The sequence below is a fragment of the Dromiciops gliroides genome, chromosome 2, assembly GCF_019393635.1.
Source record: "Dromiciops gliroides isolate mDroGli1 chromosome 2, mDroGli1.pri, whole genome shotgun sequence".
In the NCBI taxonomy this organism is placed as follows: Eukaryota; Metazoa; Chordata; class Mammalia; order Microbiotheria; family Microbiotheriidae; genus Dromiciops; species Dromiciops gliroides.
In genome coordinates this window covers 190587111-190612195 of record NC_057862.1, presented here as the reverse complement: position 1 = coordinate 190612195, position 25085 = coordinate 190587111, and the positions used below count along the sequence as shown (strand labels likewise).

The window sequence follows — 25085 nt, the reverse complement described above, 5'->3', positions numbered from 1 at the left end:
ATAAACATCTACTGTGTGTATTACACTGTACAAGATGCCATCACAGAAAGTAGAATCTGGGGACACATTGTTCCATAATTAGTTTAGACATTTTTACAATACACTAAACAGTTGCAGTGAAAAACCACAGACAAACATTTTAAAACCAGGTGGCATTTATGCAGTACTCACCAATTTATGTGAAAAATGAAAAAATTAGGAATTGTTATTATTCTTATTTCTCTTTCTTTAAGGCTGTCATAGCTCTTTTCATAGCTGGCAAAAAACTCTCCACATTCTGTACGGTATATACCTAAACTGGTATGTTACCTGATACCTACAAGCTAATCTATCTCCCTTGAAAAACCCTACACTTCTATGGTGGGCCTGTTTCCAACCCTAGCTTCTCACAAGACTCACTCTAACTCATTTTTTTCGTGTTTTCTGCCTACTAGCTAGATGGCTGAGCTCTGCTTTACTTCAAGCTAGAGCTTGAAGTCTTATTTCTCTTGATTAGCGGTGGTACCTACTGCTAGTTAATTCCTAACAAATACAAGTTACACAATAACCACAAAATAAAGACAAGTAAAACAACTTTGACTAATCATAACATCAGAAGACCGATGATGAAGCATGGTTCCTACCTATGGACAGAGATGATGAAGTACAGGTGAAGAATAAGGCATACATTTTCAGACATGGCTAATATCTTAATTTGTTTTGTTTGACTATACTTATTTATTACAAGGGAAGGCTTCTATTGAGGGTGTGAGTTAGTAAGAAGATACATATAGGGGGCAGCTAGATGGCGCAGTGAATAGAGCACCGGCCCTGGATTCAGGAGTACCTGAGTTCAAATCCGGCCTCAGACACTTAACACTTACTAGCTGTGTGACCCTGGGCAAGTCACTTAACCCCAATTGCCTCACTAAAAAAATAAAAAAAAAATAATAAGAAGATATATATAGATGTAAAACAAAACACAAAACCCCGTATCAATTTTGTTACCATCTTGTTAAGTGTAATATATATCCTTTGAAAATTAATTTTTTTCAATTAACATGTATTAAAAAACATTCCTCCCTCCCTTAGTATTTATCCCTCCCCACATCCTATTGAAGAAATAAAACAACAAATCTGAAAAATAAAAAGCTCTCAACATATAGTTGCATAGACTGATACTGCAATTTTAATCACATCTGATTTATAATGTATAAATGTAAATATTATACATGTATAAATTGCAACTTTAGCCATGTCTGAAAATCTTTTTGTATTTTAAGTTCATCACCTCTGTCAGGAAGTGAGTGACATGTTTCATCTTCAATCCTTTGGACTTGTGGTTTGTTTATCATCATATTGATTAGAGTTCTTGAAATTGTTTTCCCTATAATTTTTTTTTGGGGGTGAGGCAATTGGGGTTAAGTGACTTGCTTAGGGTCACACAGCTAGTAAGTGTTAAGTGTCTGAGGTCGGATTTGAACTCAGGTCCACCTGACTCCAGGGCCAGTGCTCTATCCACTGCGCCACCTAGCTGCCCCGTTTTCCCTATAATTTTGTTATTGTATATAAATTGTTCTCCCATTTCTGGTCACTTTGATCAGCATTTGTTCATAGATGTCTTCCCAGTTTCCTCTGAAATTGTCCGTTTCATCATTTCTTATGGTACAAGAATATTATGTAACATTTATATAACACAATTCAAATGAATTGCCATTCTCAATAGGATAGATACCTTATTAGTCTCCAATTTTTGGATACAAGGAAAAGAGCTGAGATAAATATTTTTATACTAATATAATTTAAAAAAGAAACTAACACAAGTTTATCCAATCCCCTCTTATTTGTTCTGTGTACTAATGACTATTAAGTCCATACTAAAGGAAAAAAAATTTTAAAACAAAAGTAAAAAAACAAAAAACAAACAACCCCCCCCCAAACCAGGTAGTCCATCAACTGGGGATTGGGTAAACAAATTGTGGCACTTGGGTATAATAGGATACTACCATACTATAAGAAATAATGAATTCAGAGAAAGATGGGAAGACATATGAACTGGTGCAGAGTGAGATAAGCAGAAGCAGAAAAGTTAATATGTAAAAGACTACAATGCTATAAGTGGACCAAAAAAGAAAGAAAAAAACCTAAAAGCTGTGTAAATATAACAACTAACTTCGGCCTTGGAGAAAAATTTTAAAACTGTACCTTTCTCCCCTAATGCAGAGAATGGGAATATGGGTATGAAATACTGCATATACTACAAAATAGAGATGACGTTAATTGTTTTTGCTAAATTGCTTTCCCCCTTCTTTTTTATAAGAGGTGGCTTGATTAATATATTTGGAAATATATAAAAACAAAAAGACAGCAATAAAAATAAGTACAAATGAACTTTGAGAACATAATCTGGTAGGGAACTTGATATGCATTTTTCCAAAGTAACAATATTATCAGCGGTAGTTAGGTTCCTAGGCCATCCCACAAAAGCCTCTTTAATCCATAATGTGGCTTAACTAAAGAATTATTATTTTCAGTCCTAGGAACAGGGTGCCATGTGGCATAAGAGGAGGGAAACAGAAGGATTTCCCCTTGCTTTCCTAATATAGGACCAGTGTTAAGAAAATTTTTCTATCTCTTCCCAACTTTACAACATTCTTTTTACCTTCATATTGTCCTATTCTACATGCCAAAACTCACCTATCGATTCCCTCAAGTCAGTACCCCCATCCCTTTGATGAATCAATTATTGGCTGTATGTTAAAACAATCTGATTAAACTCATATTAATGTAATATCCTAGACATATTTGCATTTTTAAAAGAAGATGCTAGTTAACTCAGGTTACTCTCTTAAATGATTGAATTTTAGAACAACTTCAGGCAATAGTAAGATATTCTATTAGAAGTTGTAATTGGAGAGGGCTGTTTCGATTCCTAGTAATAAAAAGCAAACATGAAATAATAATGAGACTGATACACACCTTCCCTTTTCTCCTTCAATTTCTTCCAGAAAACTTCAGCCCGGATTTCCTCAAAGGAGAACTCCCCAACTCCAGCATAAATCTTCTCCTTACAACACATCATCTTTTCTTTCTTCTCCTGAGACTCTTGTTGATGACTTTGTACACGTTGCAGGGGATCTTCTTCTTCCTTTCCAGGTTTTCTAGTACTGAGGATATGATTTATGCTGGGTTCAATTTTACAAGGAGTCCTAAAAAGAGGCAAAACAGTTAGTAGTAATCACAGTTTGAAAAAGATCATGACATGGCTCACAGGTTAATTATAGAACACCATGTTATTATTACTGTACACATCACCACAAATAATATCCTTAATATCCCCAATCATTATCATCAACAAAATAAAAATATCTAGCCATATAACCAAGATTGCAGTGAAAAAATTAAAACATTTTCAACAACCACCACTGAGATCTGTACTAGCTTCTTCAATGGAGAGGGAAGATGGGGAGCATGTCCTTCCCTGAAGGAGTTTCATTTTTTTCTAAAGGAGTTTTCTAAGGTAGATGATGCACAACATAGAGGCCCAGATGTTCTTTACTTTAACCTAACCCAATGTATACAAATTTCACTTTACACAAAAAATTAAACAATTTATTTATAAAAAATATGACATATAAAGATTCAAAAGGTAACTTTAAAATCAATTTACAAGAAAAAAAATCCTAAAACTAGAGGATTGACTTCAGAGTCTAACAGAGTGAGATTGGTGTGAAGTGATTTGTTGGAGAAGTGTGAAAACCAGGCAGTTTATATTAGACAGGTTAGTAGAGGGGCATTGAAGGGTCTTGGGCAATAATCTCTTTGGACAAATAAATTCCAACCAAAAAGTATTAGGAAACAAAAGACATATTAAGCTGAAAGTTTCTATACAAAATGAGAGTAGGGGGCAGCTAGGTGGCACAGTGGATAGAGCACCAGCCCTGGATTCAGGAGGACCTGAGTTCAAATCTGGCCTCAGACACGACACTAGCTGTGGGACCCTGGGCAAGTCACTTAACCCTCATTGCCCAGCAAAAAAACAAAAACAAAAACAAAATGAGAGTATATCAATCCTATAAGTATGTGCATTAAATATTTCTACAGTCAAATTTATGAAGGTAATACATTATAGTTTTTCAAAAATAAACAGGCTTTAAAAAATAATGACTATGGGGGCAACTAGGTGGCACAGTAGATAAAGCACTGGCCCTTGATTCAGGAGGACCTGAGTTTAAATCCAGCCTCAGACACTTGACACTTACTAGCTGTGTGACCCTGGGAAAGTCACTTAACACTCATTGCCCCCCCCCCAAAAAGAATATGAGTAAATGACCCATAGCTATATAAGACTAAAACTGCACACCTGGTAGTGAAGCAATGGTCAAAGGACATAAACACAAAGTTTACAAAGTAAGAAATGCAAATCATTAATAACCCCACATTTGTCACTACCTATGTGACCTAGGGTAAGTTAATTAACTTCTCTGGTCCTCAGTTTTCACATCTGTAAAATGATATTTAGATATCATGGGCTCAACAAATTCCCAAATACAAACTACTTCAGTAAGACCTCCCTATTTCACAAGAACTACTGGAAAAACTGAAAAGCAAAGTGGCATTAGGTTTAGACCAACATATTGCATATACTATATATCCCACAATAGTCTTCAAATGGATAATGGATGTGACCTAAATATAAGCCATAAAAAATTAGAGAAGAATGGAAGGACATATCTTGGACAAACATGAGGGAGCAGGGGGGAGAATGTTTAACCTAACAAGGGATAGTGATGAGCATAAAGGATAAAACAGGCAATTTCAAATACATAAAGTCACAAAGTTTTTCATTACCAAAATCAATGCATCTAAAATGAAAAAAAAAAAAGCCTTTCTGGGAAAGTTGGGGGCGGGGGGGGCGGGCAGAAATCTGTGTAGCAAATATCTATAATAAAAGTTAGATATCCAAAATACATAGGGAATTGGTACACAAATGTTTAAGAAAAAGAGCCATTTCCTAATAAAGAGAGAGAGAGAGAGAGAGAGAGAGAAAGAGAAAGATACTTCAATCTATACTCCATTCATCAGTTCTCTCTATCAGGAGGTCGAAAGTATTTTACATCATGAATTCTTTGGAACTGTAGTGTCACTGTGTTGTTCAGTTAGAAAGTCTTTCACGGTTGATTATCTTTACAATGTTGCTGTTACAGTATAAATTGTTTTCCTCGTTCTGCTCACTTCACTTTGCATCAGTTTATAAAGTCTTTCTAAAACCATCCCCTTCAATATATTTTATAGCACAATAGTATTCCATAACATGTTTTGTTTTGTTTTGTTTTGGGTTTTGCAGGGCAATGAGGGTTAAGTGACTTGCCCAGGGTCACACAGCTAGTAAGTGTCAAGTGTCTGAGGCTGGATTTGAACTCAGGTACTCCTGAATCCAGGGCCGGTGCTTTACCACTGCGCCATCTAGCTGCCCCCCCCACCCCAATAACATTTTTTTTTTTTTTAGTGAGGCAATTGGGGTTAAGTGACTTGCCCAGGGTCACACAGCTAGTAAGTGTTATGTGTCTGAGGCCGGATTTGAACTCAGGTACTCCTGACTCCAGGGCCGGTGCTCTATCCACTGCGCCACCTAGCTGCCCCCCAATAACATTTTATAAACAACTTGTTTAGCCATTTCCCAGTTGATGGGTATCCTCTTGGTTTCCAATTCTTTTCTACTACTAAAAGAGTTGTAATATTTTTGTACATATAGGTCCTTTTATTTTAATTTTTTGGGGGGTATAGATCTGTAGTAGTATTGCTCGGTCAAAGGCTATGAATTGTTTAATAGCTTTTTGGATATAGTTCCAAATTGCTTTCCAGAATGTTTGGACTAGTTCACAGCTTTACCAACAACAATGCATCAGTGTACATATTTTCCCACATCCCCTCCAGCATGTCATTTTCATTTTCTGTCATTTTAACCAACCTGAGTAGAGCCTCAGAGTTGTTTTAATTTGCATTTGTCTAATTATTAGTGAGAAAGTTTTTTCATGACTAAAACAGCTTTTAAGTGAAGAATCATATTTTTTGCTCTCGCCTATATAAATAGTAAAAGATTTGTTCCTAAGACAATTAATTCTCCATGCTTCCCCCCACCCCCACTGCCCTTTGTTCTGCTATATAATCCGGATAAATTTCCCTGACAGAAGATGAAAATGGTTAAATATTGGATGGTCTACAAGAAAAGCATATTGACGCACTATTGGTGAAGCTGTAAATTAGTTCAACTATTTGGGAAAGTAATTACACATTATTAGAAACATCACTAAAATGTATATATACTACTAATTCCTCCCCTTTCTGATCATCTACCACTTACTCTAAATATATTTTACGTGTAGCTGGTTATTTACATGTTGTTTTTCTCTCATTAGAATGTATGCTCCTTCCTGTGATGAAAAATGCTATCCACCTCCAGAGAGAGAATTGATAAACACCGAGTGCAGATTGAAGCATACTTTTTTCACTTTCTTTAGTGTGTACATTGTCTTTTGCAACATGGCTAATGTTGAAATATGTTTTGCATGACTTCACATGTATAATCAATACCATAATGATTGCCTTCTCAAGGAGTGGTAGAAGGAGAAAATTTGGAACATGAAATTTTTTTAAATGTTGAAAAAAATTTTTTGAAAGTAATCAGGAAATATTTAACAAAATAAATTAAAAATGTATGCTCCTTGAGGGCAAGGATTTTTTTTTTAACTTTCTTTATATCCCTAGCCCTTACCAGTGCCTAACACATAATCAGAGCTAAATAAATGTTGACTCACAAATAGGAATTTATCACGTAACCTGAATTTTGAAGGGAACTAGAGATTTCATGAAGTAGGTGAGGAAGGAGTATAGTGCAAGCCTGGTGGACAGTCTGTGCAAAAGCACAGAGATAAGAGGTGGAATGCATGTATGAAGACCAGCAAGCAGTTTGGCTGTAATCTAGAGTACATGAAAGGAAAGACAGTAATGTGTAATAAGCTTGAAAAGATAGACCCATGACAGATTTTAAAGGGTTTTAAATGTTGAATACAGTTTGCATTTTATTTTAGATGCTATAAGGAAATATTAGAGCTTTTGGAAGGATGAAGTGACATGGTCAGGCCCATACATCTGGAATTTCACTTTGGAAGTTATGTGAAAAATAGATTACAAAGCGGAGAGACTTAAAATAAAAAGTGCCCATTGATTAGAGACTAGCTAAACAAACTGGTACCTAAATGAACAAAATGCTACTGTGCTGTAAGAAAGGACAGATATGAAAAATTTAAGGAAATTTGGTAGGACTTATATAAAATGATACAGAGTGAAGTACACAGAAGCAGGACAAATTATACAATTATCATAACAAAACAAGTCTAAAAGACACTAGAACACTGATCAATGTAAAGTCTGGTGGTCACTCCTCCACATTGTCTTGGTTACCTGCTGGTGGGCCATGCCTCTCTCCTCTCAAGGAAGGTGTTGAATCAGGCATTTATTATCAAATATAAACAATGTGCATTTCTTTTGCTTAGTCCAACTAAGGCAATATTTGTTTAGCTACAGGTCTTTGCTGGGAAGGAAAGATTTATTGCTAGTAGGGGCAGGAGATGGAGATACTAAAAAGTGACAGATTTTTTTTTTAAATTAAAAAAATCAGTCAATAAAACACAATTTAGAAATAAAGCGAAAGGGATAGATTTTATGACCTCTAAGGTCCCTTCCAGCTTCTATGATGCACAAATTCGCTAATAATCAGAGAAATAATCATACTTAGATACCACTTCAACCCACCTGAATGACAAATGTTTTAAAAAATTTTTTAAATCCCATATTGTGCTAAGTTCTCTGTATTCTCTGAGAAAAACATACTTCTGCCTCACTATCACATATTAGATACAAGTCAAGTTTTATATTCTACACACAGAAGCCTGAAGAAAGCACAAAAAAGATCTGTTGCAGAAGAAAAACATAAAAAATTAAAATGAATCTCAAGTAATCAATGTCCCAAGGAATAATCTAATAAACCTAGAGTTTTTCACAGAGCTAAAATGAAATGTCAAAAATGGAACTCCTTCCATGGAAGTACAAATTTATCAGTGTCTCTCTGTAAAGTAAAAGGGGTAGAGATCACATGGTGATTTCAGAATTACCAGACTGAGGGAGGACTAATGGGATCAGAGGCATTAGTAAGCCGTAGTTTTAAAGAATAGATAACAGCCCATCTCTATGTTTCAAAGCTTTCAGCAAAGAAAGAGAAAATTCTTTTTTAAGAAAGGAAGTTATTGTTTCAAAAAAATTGTTTTGCATCAAATATCTCTGTACCCAAAGTAGTAGTCAAAAGATGCACAGTTCTCAAAAGAATTGCAAAGATGATAAAACATAAGATTACTCCAAATCACTAATAGGAAACATGAAAATGAAAACTCTGAGGTTTCACTTTGCATGTAGAGAATTAGCAAAGATGGCAAAAGATGGAAATAGACCATGTTGAAGAAACTGTTGGAAGACAAGTAAACTAATACAATGTTGGTGGAGCTGTGAATCAATCTAGCCATTCCAGAAAGCAGTTTGAAATTATATTAAAAAAAAAAAAGGTGACTAAAATGTACACTCTTTGATCCAGAAATCCTACTTCTAGGACTATACTCCAAGGAGATGCAAGATAAAAAGAAAGGTATTATATACACTAAAATATTCATAACAGGTAAAAAAAACCCCAGTATATTATTTTTTGTGATGAGAACTGAAAATGATTTAGGAATGCACTGACTGGAAAACGACTAAACAAAATGTTACATAAATGTATTATTACTATGCTTTAAGAAAGGACAAATGAAGTATTCAGAAAATCATGGACTTATGTGAATTGATGCATAGTGAAGTAAATAGAAGTAGGAAAAACATAATGACTACCACAATGCTAAAAAACTAAAGAAGCAAACTAAATGCCATATATGTAATTATAACGACCGAATCTAGCTCTGAAAAAGAATTGAAAAAATACACCCCCCCTTCCTTCACTTCATAGAAAAGGGACTTTTGTTATGGAATACTTCACAGATGGTCAGATGAAGTCAATGTACTGGTTGGAATTGGTGAACTATTTTTTTCTTATCATCTTTTAAAATATTTGTCACAAGGGTAGATTTTGTTAGTTTCAAAGGAAGGGAGGGCATATTTGCAAACGAATGTGACAAAAGCAAAAGGCATTAATACAAAATAACTAAAGTTTTTAATCTTTTTAGAACCTACTCATTCCTTAAGACCAAAACAAACAAACAAACAAAAGGCCGTTAAGTAAAAAAAAAAAAGGAACTAAAATGAAACAGGTACTCAAGACAGTTACAATGAAATATTGTAAAAACCTGACTACCATGTTAACTTATTATATGCCTTAATTAGCATAGCCAGTATGAACTAAATCAATATTTTCCCACAGTGAAAAACCAGACTTGTACCTGAAAAATTAAAAACAAGTGAATTTTGATAGCCACTAATAACTCTAATGAAATCAAAATGTTTATCTTAAAACAAAATGATTGGAGGAGGGGAGGGGCAGCTAGTGGTGCAGTGGATAGAGCACCGGCCCTGGATTCAGGAGGACCTGAGTTCAAATCCGACCTCAGACACTTGACACTTACTATGTGACGCTGGGCAAGTCACTTAACCCTCATTGCCCCACCAAAAAACAAAACCAAAAAACCCCAAATGATTATCCTTGGCCATCCTGTGTAAAGAGAGCTTAATTCCTTTAATTATGATTCTTTCCCACTGAGGATATTGGCTAGTGTTTCTACAGTAAGTACAATTATAAAGAGGACTGATGAACCTCACCCCTAGAATATGAACAGTTCCCTTTACTTACTAATTTCTCCTTAAGAGCAGCTGAAAATCAAACTCACATGATTTGTTGTTGTGCAGACTCTTCCACATAAGGGATAAAATTTGGTAGCGTAGTTGGCACAGGGGTCACAGAAGTTGGATTACTACGCAGCTGTTGAAAGGTAAAGTGGGAATGGGTTTAAAATGAACAGATATATTGGCAGTATATTTCATCAAAGATATTTCGAAACATTTCTGCACACCCTATTGAGAAGATGCCAGAAAATATAAATGCTAAGGTATTTCCATTCCTTTCCCTAATGCCAGCCCTGTACTAGTCTACAGGCAAATGTGGCCATTCTCTGTGTGTCCTTACTCTGTTTTTGGTCCAAGGTCCTGCCTGCAGCTCGTTCTCTTTGGCCCTGCGAACAGGTGGTGCTTTCCAGGGTTCGGCTGTAACCATAGGTAGCTCTGTTCTAGAGGCTCCATCAGCATTTTCATCAAAAACAGCAAATTTGGAGCCATTTAATATCTGCTGATTAACTGGATTTGGAAGCCCGCGGCCCTGGTTTGCAGCTGGGGGGAAAAAAGTAACATTTTCAATCACTAGAAACTTAATAACAACTACAAGTAAACAGCAAATAGGAATTTTTACCTCAAAGCACAACATTTTCATTCTAACTATATCTGCATATAATTTTAACAAAGTAACAATGACTTACTTTTTGTTCTATGCTGATCTCTTCAGTCAGTGTACTTACAAAGTTCTGTTATCCGGTCTTTTGAATAGTCATAGGTATTATGTGCATTGTTATTCTAATTCTGGCAAGGTTACTTGGCAGAAAAAATCCTTTTGAATAAAAATGATTATTTGCTTTTATAAATCAGCTAAAATAGCTATTCTCCAAATTAAAGGTACTCCACATTATGTCTGTGAGTAGTTTTGTCTATTAGCATAGAATCAAATATGGAAAGGCTTTTCCACCAACTGCTAATTAGTTCATCACTCTTTTTTAGCAGTCCTATCCAATCTTATCAGCTTCTATAAAGAGATTACACACTCCCCTCCAGGCCTCCTGCCAGCTCCTCTTTTATGCTCACCTCAGGCCCAGGGTTGCAATCTAAGCCATTTTCCTGTCAATGAAGACAAAGCCGTCTTGTCTAGTTATTTTTCATCTGTTCAAGACCCTAAATCAGCTTTTACCTTTTTTTCTTCTCTGGATTAAAAAATTCCTCAGTTCTTTTAACCTGTCTTCGTGTACTAATTTTCCAGGCCTTTCACTGATTCTCATGATTTTCTCCTGAATTCCTTAGGAGCTCTTCATGCCCCTCAAGTTAGAAATCTCAGAAATTAATGACTACAACTGCTCTAAAAAGGGTCTGTTGTCTTTGCCAATGCCAAGAATGGACACATTAATGTATCATTTCGATGAGTTTGTTTGCAATGACACTAAATTCCTGACCTTAGTATTATTACAGGCCACTAAGCCCTCCCCCTTTGTCCCCAAATGCTGCACAGTCCTAACATGACCACGAAGTCCCAATCTTGTATTTCTGCAGCCATCATCTCTTCCTAAGTCAGCTCACCCTTACCCATTTCTCCTTATTCATGCTAAGTATTATTCACAAGACTGGGCAATGCCCTTGTGCTGAACTCACACTTCAGAGCACCTCCTACACGGTTAATGGGGGCTTTTGCTATTTTTTTCCCTTTGCTTTTCAGATCAGCCAAGGTGCTTCGCTGAGGTCCAGAAGCCTCAGGTACATCTTCGTCCTCCTCTTTTTCAAGTGCCAACAGAGTTTGCCGAGATACACGAAACTGGAACTGCCTGAAGAGAATGGACAACGGGTGTTATAGGAAAAGTGCAGGCTCTGGAGGTGGCCAACATAAATCTGAATGTCAGCTCTGCCACAGGTGTATGTGTGTGTGTGACCCTGGCTGAGTCACTCTCCCTCTTTCGATCTTAATTTCCTCGTCTTCAAACTGGGAAATTAGATTGACTAAGGCCTAAGGCCCTCTCCAGCTCTAAATCATGACCTTTAGATTTCTGGCCCAGCTTCCAGAATAAGGACAAGATCTCATTTAAGCCCCTCATTTACAGGTAAGAAAACTGAAGTCCACAGGCTCACAGGCACTGATGTGCTCCAGTTAAAAGGGCAGTAAGTGGTAGAGATAGAATCTGAACCCAGATTCTGGGCTCCCTAACCTTTGATACTCTACCTCCCATTTTTGTGCCTTTTCACTGGCTCCCCCATGACTAGATGCATTCTTGCCTCATCTCTGCCTCAGAATTCCTAGGTTTCTTCAGGGTTTACCTAGAGGAATTTTTTATTCAGTAGTGTTCTACTCTTTGTGACCCCATTTGGGGTTTTCTTGGCAAAGATACTGGAGTGGCTTGCCATTTCCTTCTCCAGCTCATTTAACAGATGAGGAAACTGAGGCAAAGGGTTAAGTGACTTGCCCAGGGTCATACAACTAGTAAGTGTCTGAGGCCAGATCTGAACTCAGCAGGATGCGTCTTCCTGAATCCAGGCCTGGGACTCTATCCACGGTGCCACCTAGCTACCCTCACCTAGAAGAAGCTTTTCCTAATTCCTGTAGTTGTTAGTGTTTTCTCCTTTCTCCTCTAATTCTCATGTATATGTATACATGCTTCTCTTCACATGTTCTACCTCCCAGTAGAAAGTAAGCTCCTTGAGAGCAAGGCTATTTTTCATTTTGTTTTTGGATCCCTGGCCTCCAACACAGTGCTTTGCATATAGCAGGTGCTAAATACTTGTCTCATTGGATTATGTTGTTACAACCACAGCAGAAATCACAAGAATGGTCCCCCAAAGTATGAGCATTGGACATTTGTCAAAGATGCTCTCTATCAGGAATTGACTTGTATTCCGAAGCAAAAAACACGGGTTCCCCACCAGTATTTTATGCAGTTTACACTTGTCATCTCCATTTTATCAAAGAAGGTAGCTTACCGATGATGCGACTGCAGTTTGTCCAGTGGCTCAGCTTTGCATTGAAATCCTTCTTGGAATATTAAATCTGCTTTCTTATAGTTTTCTCTGGTTTCATATTCTTCAGCCCATGAAATGTAGAACTGGGCTAGAGAAATGCCAATCCCTTGGCTATGCAAGTAACTGTACATATCCAAAGGTTCATTGCATAAACGTCCCTGCAATAATTGCAACATTTTAAGTTGGTTTTTAAAAAGTAAGTTTTAATAATGCATGAAGTCAAAGATACACAAGCTAAAAATTTACCCAGAAAAAATACTTAGTAAGACATCAGACAGTAGGCAATTAATTAGGCTAACCTGAGAATCTGAGTTAGGCCCATACAAATCTTGGATTAACAGTAAGGGCAGTGAAATGGCTCAGTGGATAAAGTACTAGCCCTGGATTCAGGAGGACCTGAGTTCAAGTCCGGCCTCAAAGAGACTTGACACTTACTACCTGTGTGACCCTGGGCAAGTCACTTAACCCCCATTGCCCAGCCTCCGCCCCACCACAAAAAAAGGGGGAACAGTAAAGTAGAAAGCCTTTAATTTAGTATCCTGCCATTACCAGCTTTTCCCCTCATAACAAAACGACCAGCTGGACTGGACAGGGTAACGGGTGGTTTATCTGGCTTAAGTAAGTAACCTTTAAAAGGCACAGGGGAGGGGAGAAGTAACCTAAGGTAATTTTTATTTGTTTTAAATGGTCTAAGAGGGAGGGAAGGAAGATTTAAGTACTTTCCTCAGTAGGCAGGTAGTAAAAGTATTATTCTTTCTTAGGATAATTGCACAAAGTGAGGCAACTTGAACACTACTAAATGGCAGAAGTGAGACTCAAACTGAAGTCTTTTTTTTTTTTTGCAGGTCAATGAGGGTTAAGTGACTTGCCCAGGGTCACACAGCTAGTAAGTGTCAAGTGTCTGACGCCAGATTTGAACTCAGGTCCTCCTGAATCCAGGGCTGGTGCTTTATTCACTGTGCCACCCAGCTGCCCCCAAACTGAAGTCTTTTGATATCTGAGTAGTGTTCTTTCCACTATCGCACTATGGCAACCCTATCTCATTAGTTGGCTCGAAACAAAACTCCTCCTCTTCAACCAACCATTACACACTTGGCCCACTTAGCCACAGAACCTGAGGCTCATGGATATTCTTATGCTTCACACCTTAATCACGTATAAAGCCTATGCTACTGTCATCTTGATAGTATGCTATCATTCTCCACTATGTTCCTCTGTAAAAATCCATTCTCCATTTTGTCTAATTTCAGCCATGTATTTTTTTTTATTATCAAGATTTTTCTCTCCCCCTCTTTTCCTCAGTGGAAAAAAAACAACAAACAAACAAAACCAAAATACTTTGAACAAATAACCAGCAGTGTATTTCTATGTGGAGAGGTTTCTGCGTTATGGCCCATTACTGAAAATAGTGCTCTCCCTAATGAAATTTTTAAATTCATCAGCCATAATCATTCTTATACTTGGCTTTATATTTTACCCTTAAAGCTCATGGGAGAGATAGGTCTAAAGCTTCCTTTATTAATAGTTGAATGCCACTGATCCATTGATTCTAAATTGGAAAGTTTTTCCAGAACACAAGTAGATAAGTTTTCCCTTCTCTAAAACTATTTCCTGAAGAGATAACTGTTCAATCTACAAACATTGCTATCTCCAGGAAAGCATGCTTTTATACCAATAATGATTTTTAGGAAACTTAAAAAAAATAAAATCAATTTCAGTTCCATTCTTTATAGCATTAGATCTAGATATTAACAGGAACTACACAAAGATGCCATTTGTCATAGAAATCATAAAAACCTAGCCTTGCCTGGGCTAAAACTTGAAGTTTCTATTTTGCTTACCAAGAATATTTATCAGAAGGCAGATTCTGGCTCATAGCAGATGCTGGGCATATACTTGCTGACTGATTATAACTCATTTGAATGAGAAGAGCAGAAAATATCAAAAGAGTAGCATAGTGATTGAAGACGACAATACATACAGAGATAGGAGAATAGAGTGAGAGCAACAGAACGGGGCTCAGAGTTGACACAGAAAATGTCTCCTGGCAACAAAGGATACAACCAGCAGAATGCCCAGTAGAATATAAACTGGGAAAATAGCAGCCTTGTCTACAAGGCTTGTCTATGTTGGCATAGGCTGATGGTCTCCAAAATGAGATCATCCACAGTCTATTATAATTCTGAAAGGGATTATTTGAAGTTTATTTTTCCAAATTAAAAACTCCCCTGGCAATTTTGTTCACACCAATATACAACTTAACCCAAAAGATTTTCAATATAGCTTTTTTATTTTTTGGGGGGTCGGAGCAATGAGGGTTAAGTGACTTGCCCAGGGTCACACAGCTAGTAAGTGTCAAGTGTCTGAGGCCAGATTTGAACTCAGGTCCTCCTGAATCCAGGACCGGTGCTTTATCCACTGCTCCACCCTAGCTGCCCCCTCAATATACCTTTAAAAGCAAGCCTGCATTTACATACAACCAACATCCTAATGACAAATCAATTAAAGCAAGTTTCTTAAGTACCACAAGAAAACAGGCAGAACTAGTTATTCTATGAGCTAGAAAGCAATGCAATGGAAAATATTTCCAACAACTGCAAAAACAAAAACAAAAACCCACCATGATCTATTACTCAGGCTGGGTCTTCTGCATCATTTATCCAAATTAGTGAAATTTGGTGCATACTCCTATTTTTTTGGGAAAAGGTGCTGCCCTCTATGGACTGTCAGCATTAGCTCTAGTCATGGACACCATCAAATGAATTTTGAAAACAAAAAATAAAACCTCCTCTTTGAATTCACTATACCCACAGGCTTCTGAGAGTTCCTACAGCATAGGTTACCCAACAAGAATATGGCATTCCAGAGTTCTTACCTAGATCACTTTAAGAGAAATACAGCTAGGTCACAATTAATGTGAGTCTGAATTATACAAAATTCAATTTACTCTAAAGTTATAAGATATCCCAAAGGTGGTTGGAGCAAATGAGGATGCAGCTAAATATCCCAATGATCTGAAGAAATTAATTAATGGTTTATCTACTGATCAACACATTTTTTATATTGATGAGATGCCTTCCAGAACTTAGAAAGGAAAAAACTCAACCTGGGATTTTAAACTAAGATCAATACTTGGTCTCAAAATTCTTAGGGTCTGAAAGGCTACAACGATTAATTCCTTCCAATTCTTTAGCAGTCAAATAGGAAAGCTTCAGTGGCTAAAACTGATTTTGAAGATTGGATTTTCAAGGTTTTTTTTTAATTCCCAGCTATTGAAAAATATTGCAAGGACAAAAATATTTGAAGCATTACTGATTTTAGATAATGCCACAAGTCATCCAACTACACTGGATACATTGTGTGAGAATGTGAGTATGCACATCCACTGAGATGTGGCTACACTGAAATCTGTACCTATGAGAGTTTGTAGGAAGATTTAAAGAGAAGACATTTCTGTCTAAAATATTTTAAAAGAAAATAACATTGTCATATAGTCAGTATAGGCTTATCTTTAGATACAATATTCAGTAATTTTTTAATCTTTAAAATTTTGCTTTATTACTTTGTAATAAATTTGATCTGAAATACATTTTTCTTAGCCTTTGCTGTTACAATTACTTTAGTAAACAGTTAAATCCTGACTTATAAAATTTCATTACATATTTTCATTGGGCTGAAATCAATGACCACATGTAATTATAACTTCTAATGTAACTACTCTGGGAATAGATCGTTTGCACTAATCATTAACTGTGCCCAGAATGCCTAAAGGGAATGGAAAGTGAAACAGTGACAGTTTTCAAAGTTAAGCAAACACAAAAATTTATAAATATTGGTCTTTTAGGACTCTAGGAATAGTAGAAGTATCCCCTGTGTAAAGGATGTAAAAGGAAAGCTTATAGCTTTCCTTGACTGAAGGCACTGTTTGATTTTGGCAACAAATTTCTCTTCCTCAAAATGAATGGAAACTTTAATGTGAAAAACAAATACAAAACTCCGGTTGCTATAACATTAGTTAAGTCCTTATTAGGAACCTTTTTGGCAAAGTGATGGGGCCACAGGTGTGAGGGGATGAGAATGCTACCCACTATGTCATGCCCATTCCCTACCATATCCCCTTTCAGATAAAAAATAAACAAGAAGTAGATCTCAATAAAAATACAGTTTATTCCTAGGCTGATAATTCAGTTTTGTACATCCAGGACCTATATTTCTTCTTATTTTTATTTTTATTGGCTTTTTACCATTTCTCTATACATAAATAACTCCAATAGACTGGGAAGAGAAATGGAGAAAAGATTTCAAGTTAAAAATTGGGGGGAAGAGAAGGTAGCTATAATTAATACTAGAAGGATCAGGTACATCAAATGACACAAAAATAATTTTACTTTGAAATAAAAAATTTCATCCTACTATCTCTATTTTCTTTGCCTTAGGGATAAAAAAAATGCACTGTGTCAATAGATGTAGCTTGGTCCTTAGAAGTATTCTTAAATTCAGTCCTTCTAGTATTAATTATCTATGTATTTTAAGCAACCCCACTGTCTCCTATTACCATAGCTTCGATGAGATCACACATTATTACTACTCATGTACTCTCACTCCAAACTAACTGGCCTCCTTGCTGTTCCCCATAAACAACCATCATTCTAGTGCCTGCCCTCCTGCCTTTCCACTGACTGTCAATCCCCTGTGCCTGGAATGTTTTACCCTCCTCACCTCCACCTTATGGGAATTCCTGTCTTCCTTAACACCACTTCCTAGAAGAGGCTTTACACAGTCCACTTAGTTGTTAATGTTCTCTGGCACACTCCTGAAAAATGACAGTATTTACTTTGTCCATAGTCATGTGTGCCTTGGATAATGTCCCTCCCAACATTATCCCCGCATCCCCCCAAACCTCCAAGCTCCTTGAGGCAAAGGACTGTCATTTTTGTCTTTGCACCTCCAGCCCAGTTCCTAGAACATGATAGGGGCTCAAATACTTGTTGAACAGAACTGAAATCATGAGCCCATGGGGAGATAAGACCCCTATAGTCAAAGTCTTTGATAGATTTTTAAGTTCCTTGTAATATTACAAGTCATCCTATCAATCTTCAAAGACTTCAAAAATTACTCTAACAGTGTCATTCATCAAGTATTTATTGAGCATCTACTATGACATGTCAAGTTAACTATTGCCATGGTAAATAGAATCCTGAATCACATTTTTGCCATTTTCATAATGTATTAGATATCTCTAAAGAGTAAAATAGTATTTAAAAGTAGTGGTTCTTGACAATTACTCACCAATTTAAGCCAAAGACTGAGGAATCGAGGATCATTGTAATATCGTTTCTCCTCCTGAAGGGCTTCTACAGCTCTTTCTAATAATGTTGACATATTACTTTCCTTTCCACCCTGAGGGAAGTTCTGCTCAGTCCAGTTAATGTATCTAGGAGATAAAAAATTGAACAATCCTCAGCCAAGAACACATTTTTGTTCTATCTGATCTATTCTGAACAGTGATGCTATCCCAATTTTGAACAGAAATACTTTCTCAAGGTCAGTTCCCAGCCTCCATCTGTCAAGCCATTTCATTGGATGATTACTGGATCAAGTGAAAGTGACAAGAATACCTACCTCACCCAAACATCTAGTGGATCATCTCCAGTATAAAAGCGAATTTCAGATTCAAATGCTCTGCAACAGAAACAGGAAATAATTTATTAAAGCACTTCTAGTACGTTACAGAAAAACAGTAAAATGAACAAACATCATAACTCCATTTTCATTTATTAAGGATATACTGATTACTCATTGTGCATAGTACTAGACATAAGATTTTAAATTTCAAAACGTGCATGATCTATGCTAGACAACAAGTACAAAGAAAACTTGTCACAGGTTAACAGATTACCATGGAGAGAATTCAATAGAAGTCTGCACAGTATAAACACTGAGGCCTGAGAAAAACCAGTGACCTGGCTAGGAAGAGGTTACCAGGAACCTAAAGGGAGTGGAAGCTCAAGAGGTAGGATAGATAAGGATCCAAAGCCCATATAGATGGAATTTGAAATGTCTCAAGGTTTATTTCCTGACTTTTCTATAACTAGATAGTCTTGTATAATTCACTGTTAAACTTTTTAGTACTAATTTTGGTTCTGGAAGGAAGGTTAGAGAAGTAGAGAAGATTAAGAGATAGAAAGGATCTTACAGATTACATACCACAACTTCCTTATTTTATATATATGATCAACTGTGACTCAGAAAGATTAAGTGGCTTTGTCCAATAGCATAGAGGTAGGCAATAAGTGGCAATCAGTCAATAAACATATATTAAGTGTCTACTATATGTTAGGCACTGTGCTAAGTACCGGGGATACAATGAAAGACAAATGCAGTCCCTGCCCTCAAGGAGCTCTTAGAGTAATGCAAGAGACAGCATGCAAACAGTTAAGTAGACAAAAGCTATATATGAGGAGTGGAAGTAATCAATAGAGGTAAGTTACTAGTATTAAGGGGGAACTGGAAAAGCCTCTTAAAGCCAGGAGGTGGAGATGAGAAAGGGCGCTTCAAGCATAGGGGGCCACCAGTGAAAATTTCTGATTCTAGAGATGGAGTTTCTTGTTTGAGGAAGAGAAGGGAGGCCTGTGTCACTGGATCAAAAAGTATCTTGTGGGGGCGGCTAGATGGCGCAGTGAATAAAGCACCGGCCCTGGATTCAGGAGTTCCTGAGTTCAAATCCGGCCTCAGACACTTGACACTTTACTGGCTGTGTGACCCTGGGCAAGTCACTTAACCCCCATTGCCCCACAAAAAAAAAAAAAAAAAAAAAAGTTGGCTGGGGGCAGCTAGATGGCGCAGTGGTTAAAGCGCCGGCCCTGGATTCAGGAGTACCTGAGTTCAAATCCGGCCTCAGACACTTGACACTTACTAGCTGTGTGACCATGGGCAAGTCACTTAACCCCCATTGCCTAAAAAAAAAAAAAAAAAAAAGTATCTTGTGGGGCCGCTAGGTGGCACAGTACATAAAGCATGGGCCCTGGATTCAGGAGGACCTGAGTTCAAATTTGACCTCAGACACTTGACACTTACTAGCTGTGTGACCCTGGGCAAGTCACTTAACCCTCACTGACCAGCAAAAAAAAAAAAAAAAGAAAAAGTATCTTGTGTGTATTGTGGGGTAGGATGGTAAAAGAAGTTTAAAAAGGCCTATGAATGCCAAAAAGAGGATTTTATATTTCATCCTGGAGGTCATAGGGAACCACTGGAATTACTATTGAGGAGAAGGTTGTGGGGTAGGGAGGTGGGGAAGGGTATAGGGTCAGTCCTATCTTTAGGAAGATCACTTTGACAGGTGAGTGGAGGAAGGAGACCAACCAGTAGGTTACGGCAATCATCCAGGTGCAAGGAGATATGAGAGCCAGTACCAGGGTGGTGGCAATGTCAAAGAAAAGGGAAGTACAAGAAAGATATCTTACAAAGGTAAAATCGACAGGCCTTGTCAACAAATTGGAAATGGAGGGTGAAAGTGAGGATTTCAGGATGACAGCTTAGTATAGAGCCTGTGCTGACTGGGAGGGTGGTGGTACCCTCAACAGTAAGAGGAAAATTAGAAAGAGGGAAAGGCTTCAGTGGGGATTAGACTAAGTTTGGTTCTGGACATGTTGAGTTTAAGATATCTGTGGAACCAGTTCAAGATGTTTAATAGACAGAACCAAGACTTTGAATACAATATACTTTCTACAGGAACATGCTAAAATTTCCTTTATTGAGAGAGGAAAGGAGGACCCATTTCTGGGATGCCTTCAAATATCATTATGGACAATTAACTAGTTAGTTAAGCTTCAGGACCCATTAAAAGATATCACATTTGGGGGCAGCTGGGTAAAGCTGGCTCCCTGGATTCAGGAAGACCTGAGTTCAAATCCAGCCTCAGACACTTGACACCTACTAGCTGTGTGACCCTGGGCAAGTCACTTAACCCTCATTGCCCCCCCCCAAGATATCACATTTAATCTAATCTCAGAAGAAAGAAATCTTCATTGCCTTAGATGATAAAGAGATGAACATACCAGCACACTACCAGTTCTCAAAAAACAGCATTTTATAATCATTTATCAGTACTCCTTGTGCCTCCTCTGGCATATTCCTACCCAAGTGGTTGGTCTGTTACTACTGAGGATAAATGGAAGCTACAAAGAAGCTGGAGGATGGATTTTTGACAATCCCACTCACCTTTTTTGCTGATGGAGAGCAGTGTGACTGGAAGTATCCTGCTGTGACAATGCTTCCTGCAGTGTGGACATGATCCGGCCTTGCCTCAAGGGCTGCACATTTTCTTTACTCAGCTCCCACTCATCCCCCTCCTCCATGGTTTTACTCTACAGAACAAAAATCAAAATCAGATTCCTCTTTAACAACTGTTTTTGATTCCTTAAAAGAACTTCATTTATCACAGCAGTAGAATTTGTTATGAATTTACAGATTCTTTTAAAAATCCAACAACAGGCAGTTATTCTTGCTGCATGGATGAACAAAAGTATAGGTCGATTGGCATTACTGTGATGCCATTATTCTACTGGGGTGCAGTCTCTCTTTTAGTTAACCTCTATTATGTTGCCTAATGGAGTGACTGGGCAAAAGGCATTATTATTGGCTAGTACTATCAGACCACAGTTGAGAAGAGGGAAGCCAAGTGACTTAATATTTTGATAAATAGACAAAAAAAATGGTACTTCTATGTCTATCACAAAAGTATCACATTTAGTTAAATATAAACTGTGATAAAACTGTGCATACCCTTTGACCCAATATCACAACTAGAACTATACCCCCAAAGAGATCAAGAAAAGGGAAATGGATCTATATGTACAAAAATATTTCCTTTTGTGGTGTCAAAGAATTGGAAATTGAGGGGATGCCCATCATTTGGAGAATGGTGAACAAGATGTGGTATATGATTGTGATGGAATACTAACTACCGTGCTATAAGAAATAACAAGAGGGATGGTTTCAGAAAAACCTGGGAAGACTTATGTGAGCTGAAGTAAAGTGAAGTGAGCAGAACCAGAACATTATACACAGTAACAACAATATTGTAACAAGGATCAAATGTGAAAGATTTTGCTATTCTGATCAAGGCAATGATCCAAGACAATTCCAAAGGACCCAATGCTATCCAACTCGAGACAAAAAACTGATGAACTTGAGTGCAGATTAAAGCACACTCTCTTCACTTTCTTGCTTTTTTGTCTTTGTTTTTTTTTCTGCAAAATTGCTAATATGGAAATATATTGTATGACTTCAATGTATAATTGATATAACATTGCTTTCTTCAACTCAAAATTTTAAAAAAATGAATGCTAAAAATAAGTAAATTAAAAGTAAAAGGAAACAGTATTCAATCAATAGCTGACTTTTCACTGATGACTTAGAGATGTTAATTCTGCTAAATTTGCCCTTAACACATATTAACTGCTTGTCATATGCCAATACACTGCTGTGGGTATGATTATTTTGATTGCTCACTAAAAAGGTATAAGTAAAACTAACCATAGCACACGAACAGAACAACAGAGCTAAGTCAGAGTTGGCCACCAAAGTTATTTTCATTCAGCCCACTTAAGGAAGCCCATGTTATTTTGTCTTTTGACTAGGTAATTACCACAATTCAGTGGTTCTCAAAGTGTGGTGTGGGAACCCTTGGTGCAGAAGAGGTTGCCTTTAATGACCCTTTCTGGACATCCACTAGGTCAAAACTCTTTTCGTTATAATGCTAAGATATTTAAGTTCTAATAAAGCAAATATCAAGCCATAACCCACATAAACAAAAGCTATGGGGGAATCCTCAATAATTTTTCAGAGTGCAAAATGTTTCAGCACTGTTGCCATAATTCATTACACTGACAGACTCTCAAAGCTCTTAAAAACCAGTGAAGAGGCCTGTAGACTAAATAAGCGCCCATTTATGCACAGACTATTAAAAAACAACTAGAATAAAAAGAACGTTCTTCAAAACTGAAGGACTGGTGTCTCAGAGACCCTTTCAGGAAACCTTGGAGATCAAAACTATTTTCATAATAACACTAAGCCATTTCAACTGCTAATACTGTAAAAACTAATAGATATAATCCACTTAAAAGTTCTTTGGGAGGTTCTCAATAATTTTTAAGAGTGTAAACAAAGGGGCCTTAGATCAAAAGGTTTGAGAACTACTGCATTACATCAACCATACAGTCTTTCACAGGGTTCTTGTGGATTCAAATGAATGAAGCATATAAAGTGCTTTGCAACGTTAAATCACTATATAAATGTCAATTATTATTATATATACACACCCAAGTATTAAAACGTTTAAGCTTTTTAAAAAAATCTAAAATCACTCATCTCAAAGGACTGCCACCAAATTGTGCAAGGTTAATTTGACTCAAATCCAAACCTTTTGGATAATTGTTAATTCTTAATTTCTCAGTCAGTTATACGTCTTCTACCTGTGACAAAATGCAGGCTTAACCATGTTTACTTTCTTTTTTTTTTTCCATGTTTACTTTCTTATCCCACATCAGTCTTCCCTATCTGTGGCCTGTCTGCCCAGTATCTACAGGTTATGACTCTAAACTTTCCTATTTCTTCTCTCACAATTCAATCAAGGGTTCCTGAGCATCTTCAACACAGAAGCATGGCTTCCACTCCCTTTTCCCTCCCCACCCCCAGGGCCTGGTTACAATGAATTTATAGCTCCTTTCTTAAAGGAAATCCTAAGAAAATACCAGGTGGGCCCAAGTTTGCGGGAGGAGTGGAAAGGGAGAAGGAGAAATGTATGTGTGTTTGTGGTGAGGAAAGGAGGGAAATATATGTGTGTGTGTGTGTGTGTGTGTGTGTGTGTGTGTGTGTGTGTGTGTGTGTGTGTAGTAAGGAAGGAGTGGGGAAATGGAGGTGGGAGAAAGGAAGGGAGCTGAGGGAGAGGGGAGAGTAGGGAGTCCTTTGAGGGCCTTCTTAGTTTATACATGTACATATACATACGCACATACACACACACACACACACACACACACACACACACACACACACACACACACACACTGCTTTCCCCACTCCCTCGGCCTCCTGTCACACAACCCAACGACTCCACCATTGCCTCCGGTCACGGACCCCTCCCCCGACTCCCTAACCCCCACAAACTTGAGGGCCTTTCCCCCAGGCCCCAAACAGCCCAGCTCCCATTCTGTTACCGGCTCAAAGGGCCTCTCCCTTGACCCCAGGCCAACGACCCTCTTCCTAATCGGAGTCTGGTCCCTCCACTTCCCCGACCGCGAGGGACCCACCAGCGGCAGTCACTACCCGGCCTCCAACATCCAGTCCAGGCAGTCTTCGAGTTTCAAATTCAACGGTCCCGCGGCGGGCGAGGCCCCGCCCTTTCCGTCCTCTCGCGACCGCCTCATTGACTCTGGACTGGTGGAGGGAAGAGGGAGGGTGGGAAGGATGAATTGTGGGGCTTGTAGTTTCCTTCGGTGATTCAGAACCTACGAAATCAGCCGGCTGGCCCATGGCGGGATGCATGATGGGAGTCGTAGTTTCTAGGACTCCTCTGCGTTTCCCCAACTGATCTCCTTCAGGAGTGAGGATTAGAAGAGGATTTTAAAGAATAATACATTTCTAGGGGGCAGCTAGGTGGCGCAGTGGATAAAGCACTGTCCCTGGATTCAAGAGGACCTGCGTTCAAATTCGACCTCAGACATTTTGACACTAGCTGTGTGACCCTGGACAAGTCACTTAACCCTCCTTGCCCCGCACAAATAAATAAATAAATAAATAAATAAAAATACCTTTAATGGGGGCAGCTAGGTGGCGAAGTGGATAGAGCACCGGCCCTGGATTCAGGAAGACCTGAGTTCAAATTTGGCCTCAGACACTTAACAATTACTAGCTGTGTGACCCTAGGCAAGTCACTTAACCCCAATTGCCTCACAAAAAACAAACAAAAATACCTTTAATGGCCCTGAGAGGCCATTAAATGTGGTGTCGTGGAGAGAATGCTGGCATCAGGAAGTTATAGATTAAAAATCTTGTCTCCGGTGTCCACTAACCAATCATCAAGTATTTATTAAGTGCCTACTTGGTTGTTGTCCTTCGTTCTGGAAGACCAAAATGCTATGTTAGAGTCAAGTTGTAGTAAGCCACTAATCCCCTGCCCAACTATATACATGCAAGATGCATACAGGGTAAATTGGAGGTACTGATTGAAGGATCCCATGAAAATC

General features: G+C 37.9%; 1 protein-coding gene across 2 annotated transcripts in view; it reads right to left on the bottom strand.

The window, feature by feature from the left end:
• BUB1B (BUB1 mitotic checkpoint serine/threonine kinase B) overlaps nucleotides 1-24218 on the bottom strand; it is a 55257-nt gene extending 31039 nt beyond the window's left edge. Inside the window, exons 1-9 of one of the 2 annotated variants that reach the window (XM_043985735.1) lie at nucleotides 24150-24218; nucleotides 21061-21206; nucleotides 18463-18522; nucleotides 18130-18274; nucleotides 12802-12998; nucleotides 11485-11654; nucleotides 10202-10401; nucleotides 9906-9997; nucleotides 2959-3188 (exon numbers count right to left, since the gene is read on the bottom strand). In XM_043985735.1, coding sequence (XP_043841670.1) covers nucleotides 2959-3188; nucleotides 9906-9997; nucleotides 10202-10401; nucleotides 11485-11654; nucleotides 12802-12998; nucleotides 18130-18274; nucleotides 18463-18522; nucleotides 21061-21197 — 1231 coding nt within the window. In that variant the 5' untranslated portion in view covers nucleotides 21198-21206; nucleotides 24150-24218. Of the gene's footprint in view, nucleotides 1-2958; nucleotides 3189-9905; nucleotides 9998-10201; nucleotides 10402-11484; nucleotides 11655-12801; nucleotides 12999-18129; nucleotides 18275-18462; nucleotides 18523-21060; nucleotides 21207-24056 lie in introns of both variants that reach the window. The other variant, XM_043985734.1, reaches the window with a different exon arrangement.
• Nucleotides 24219-25085: the final 867 nt, after the last annotated feature.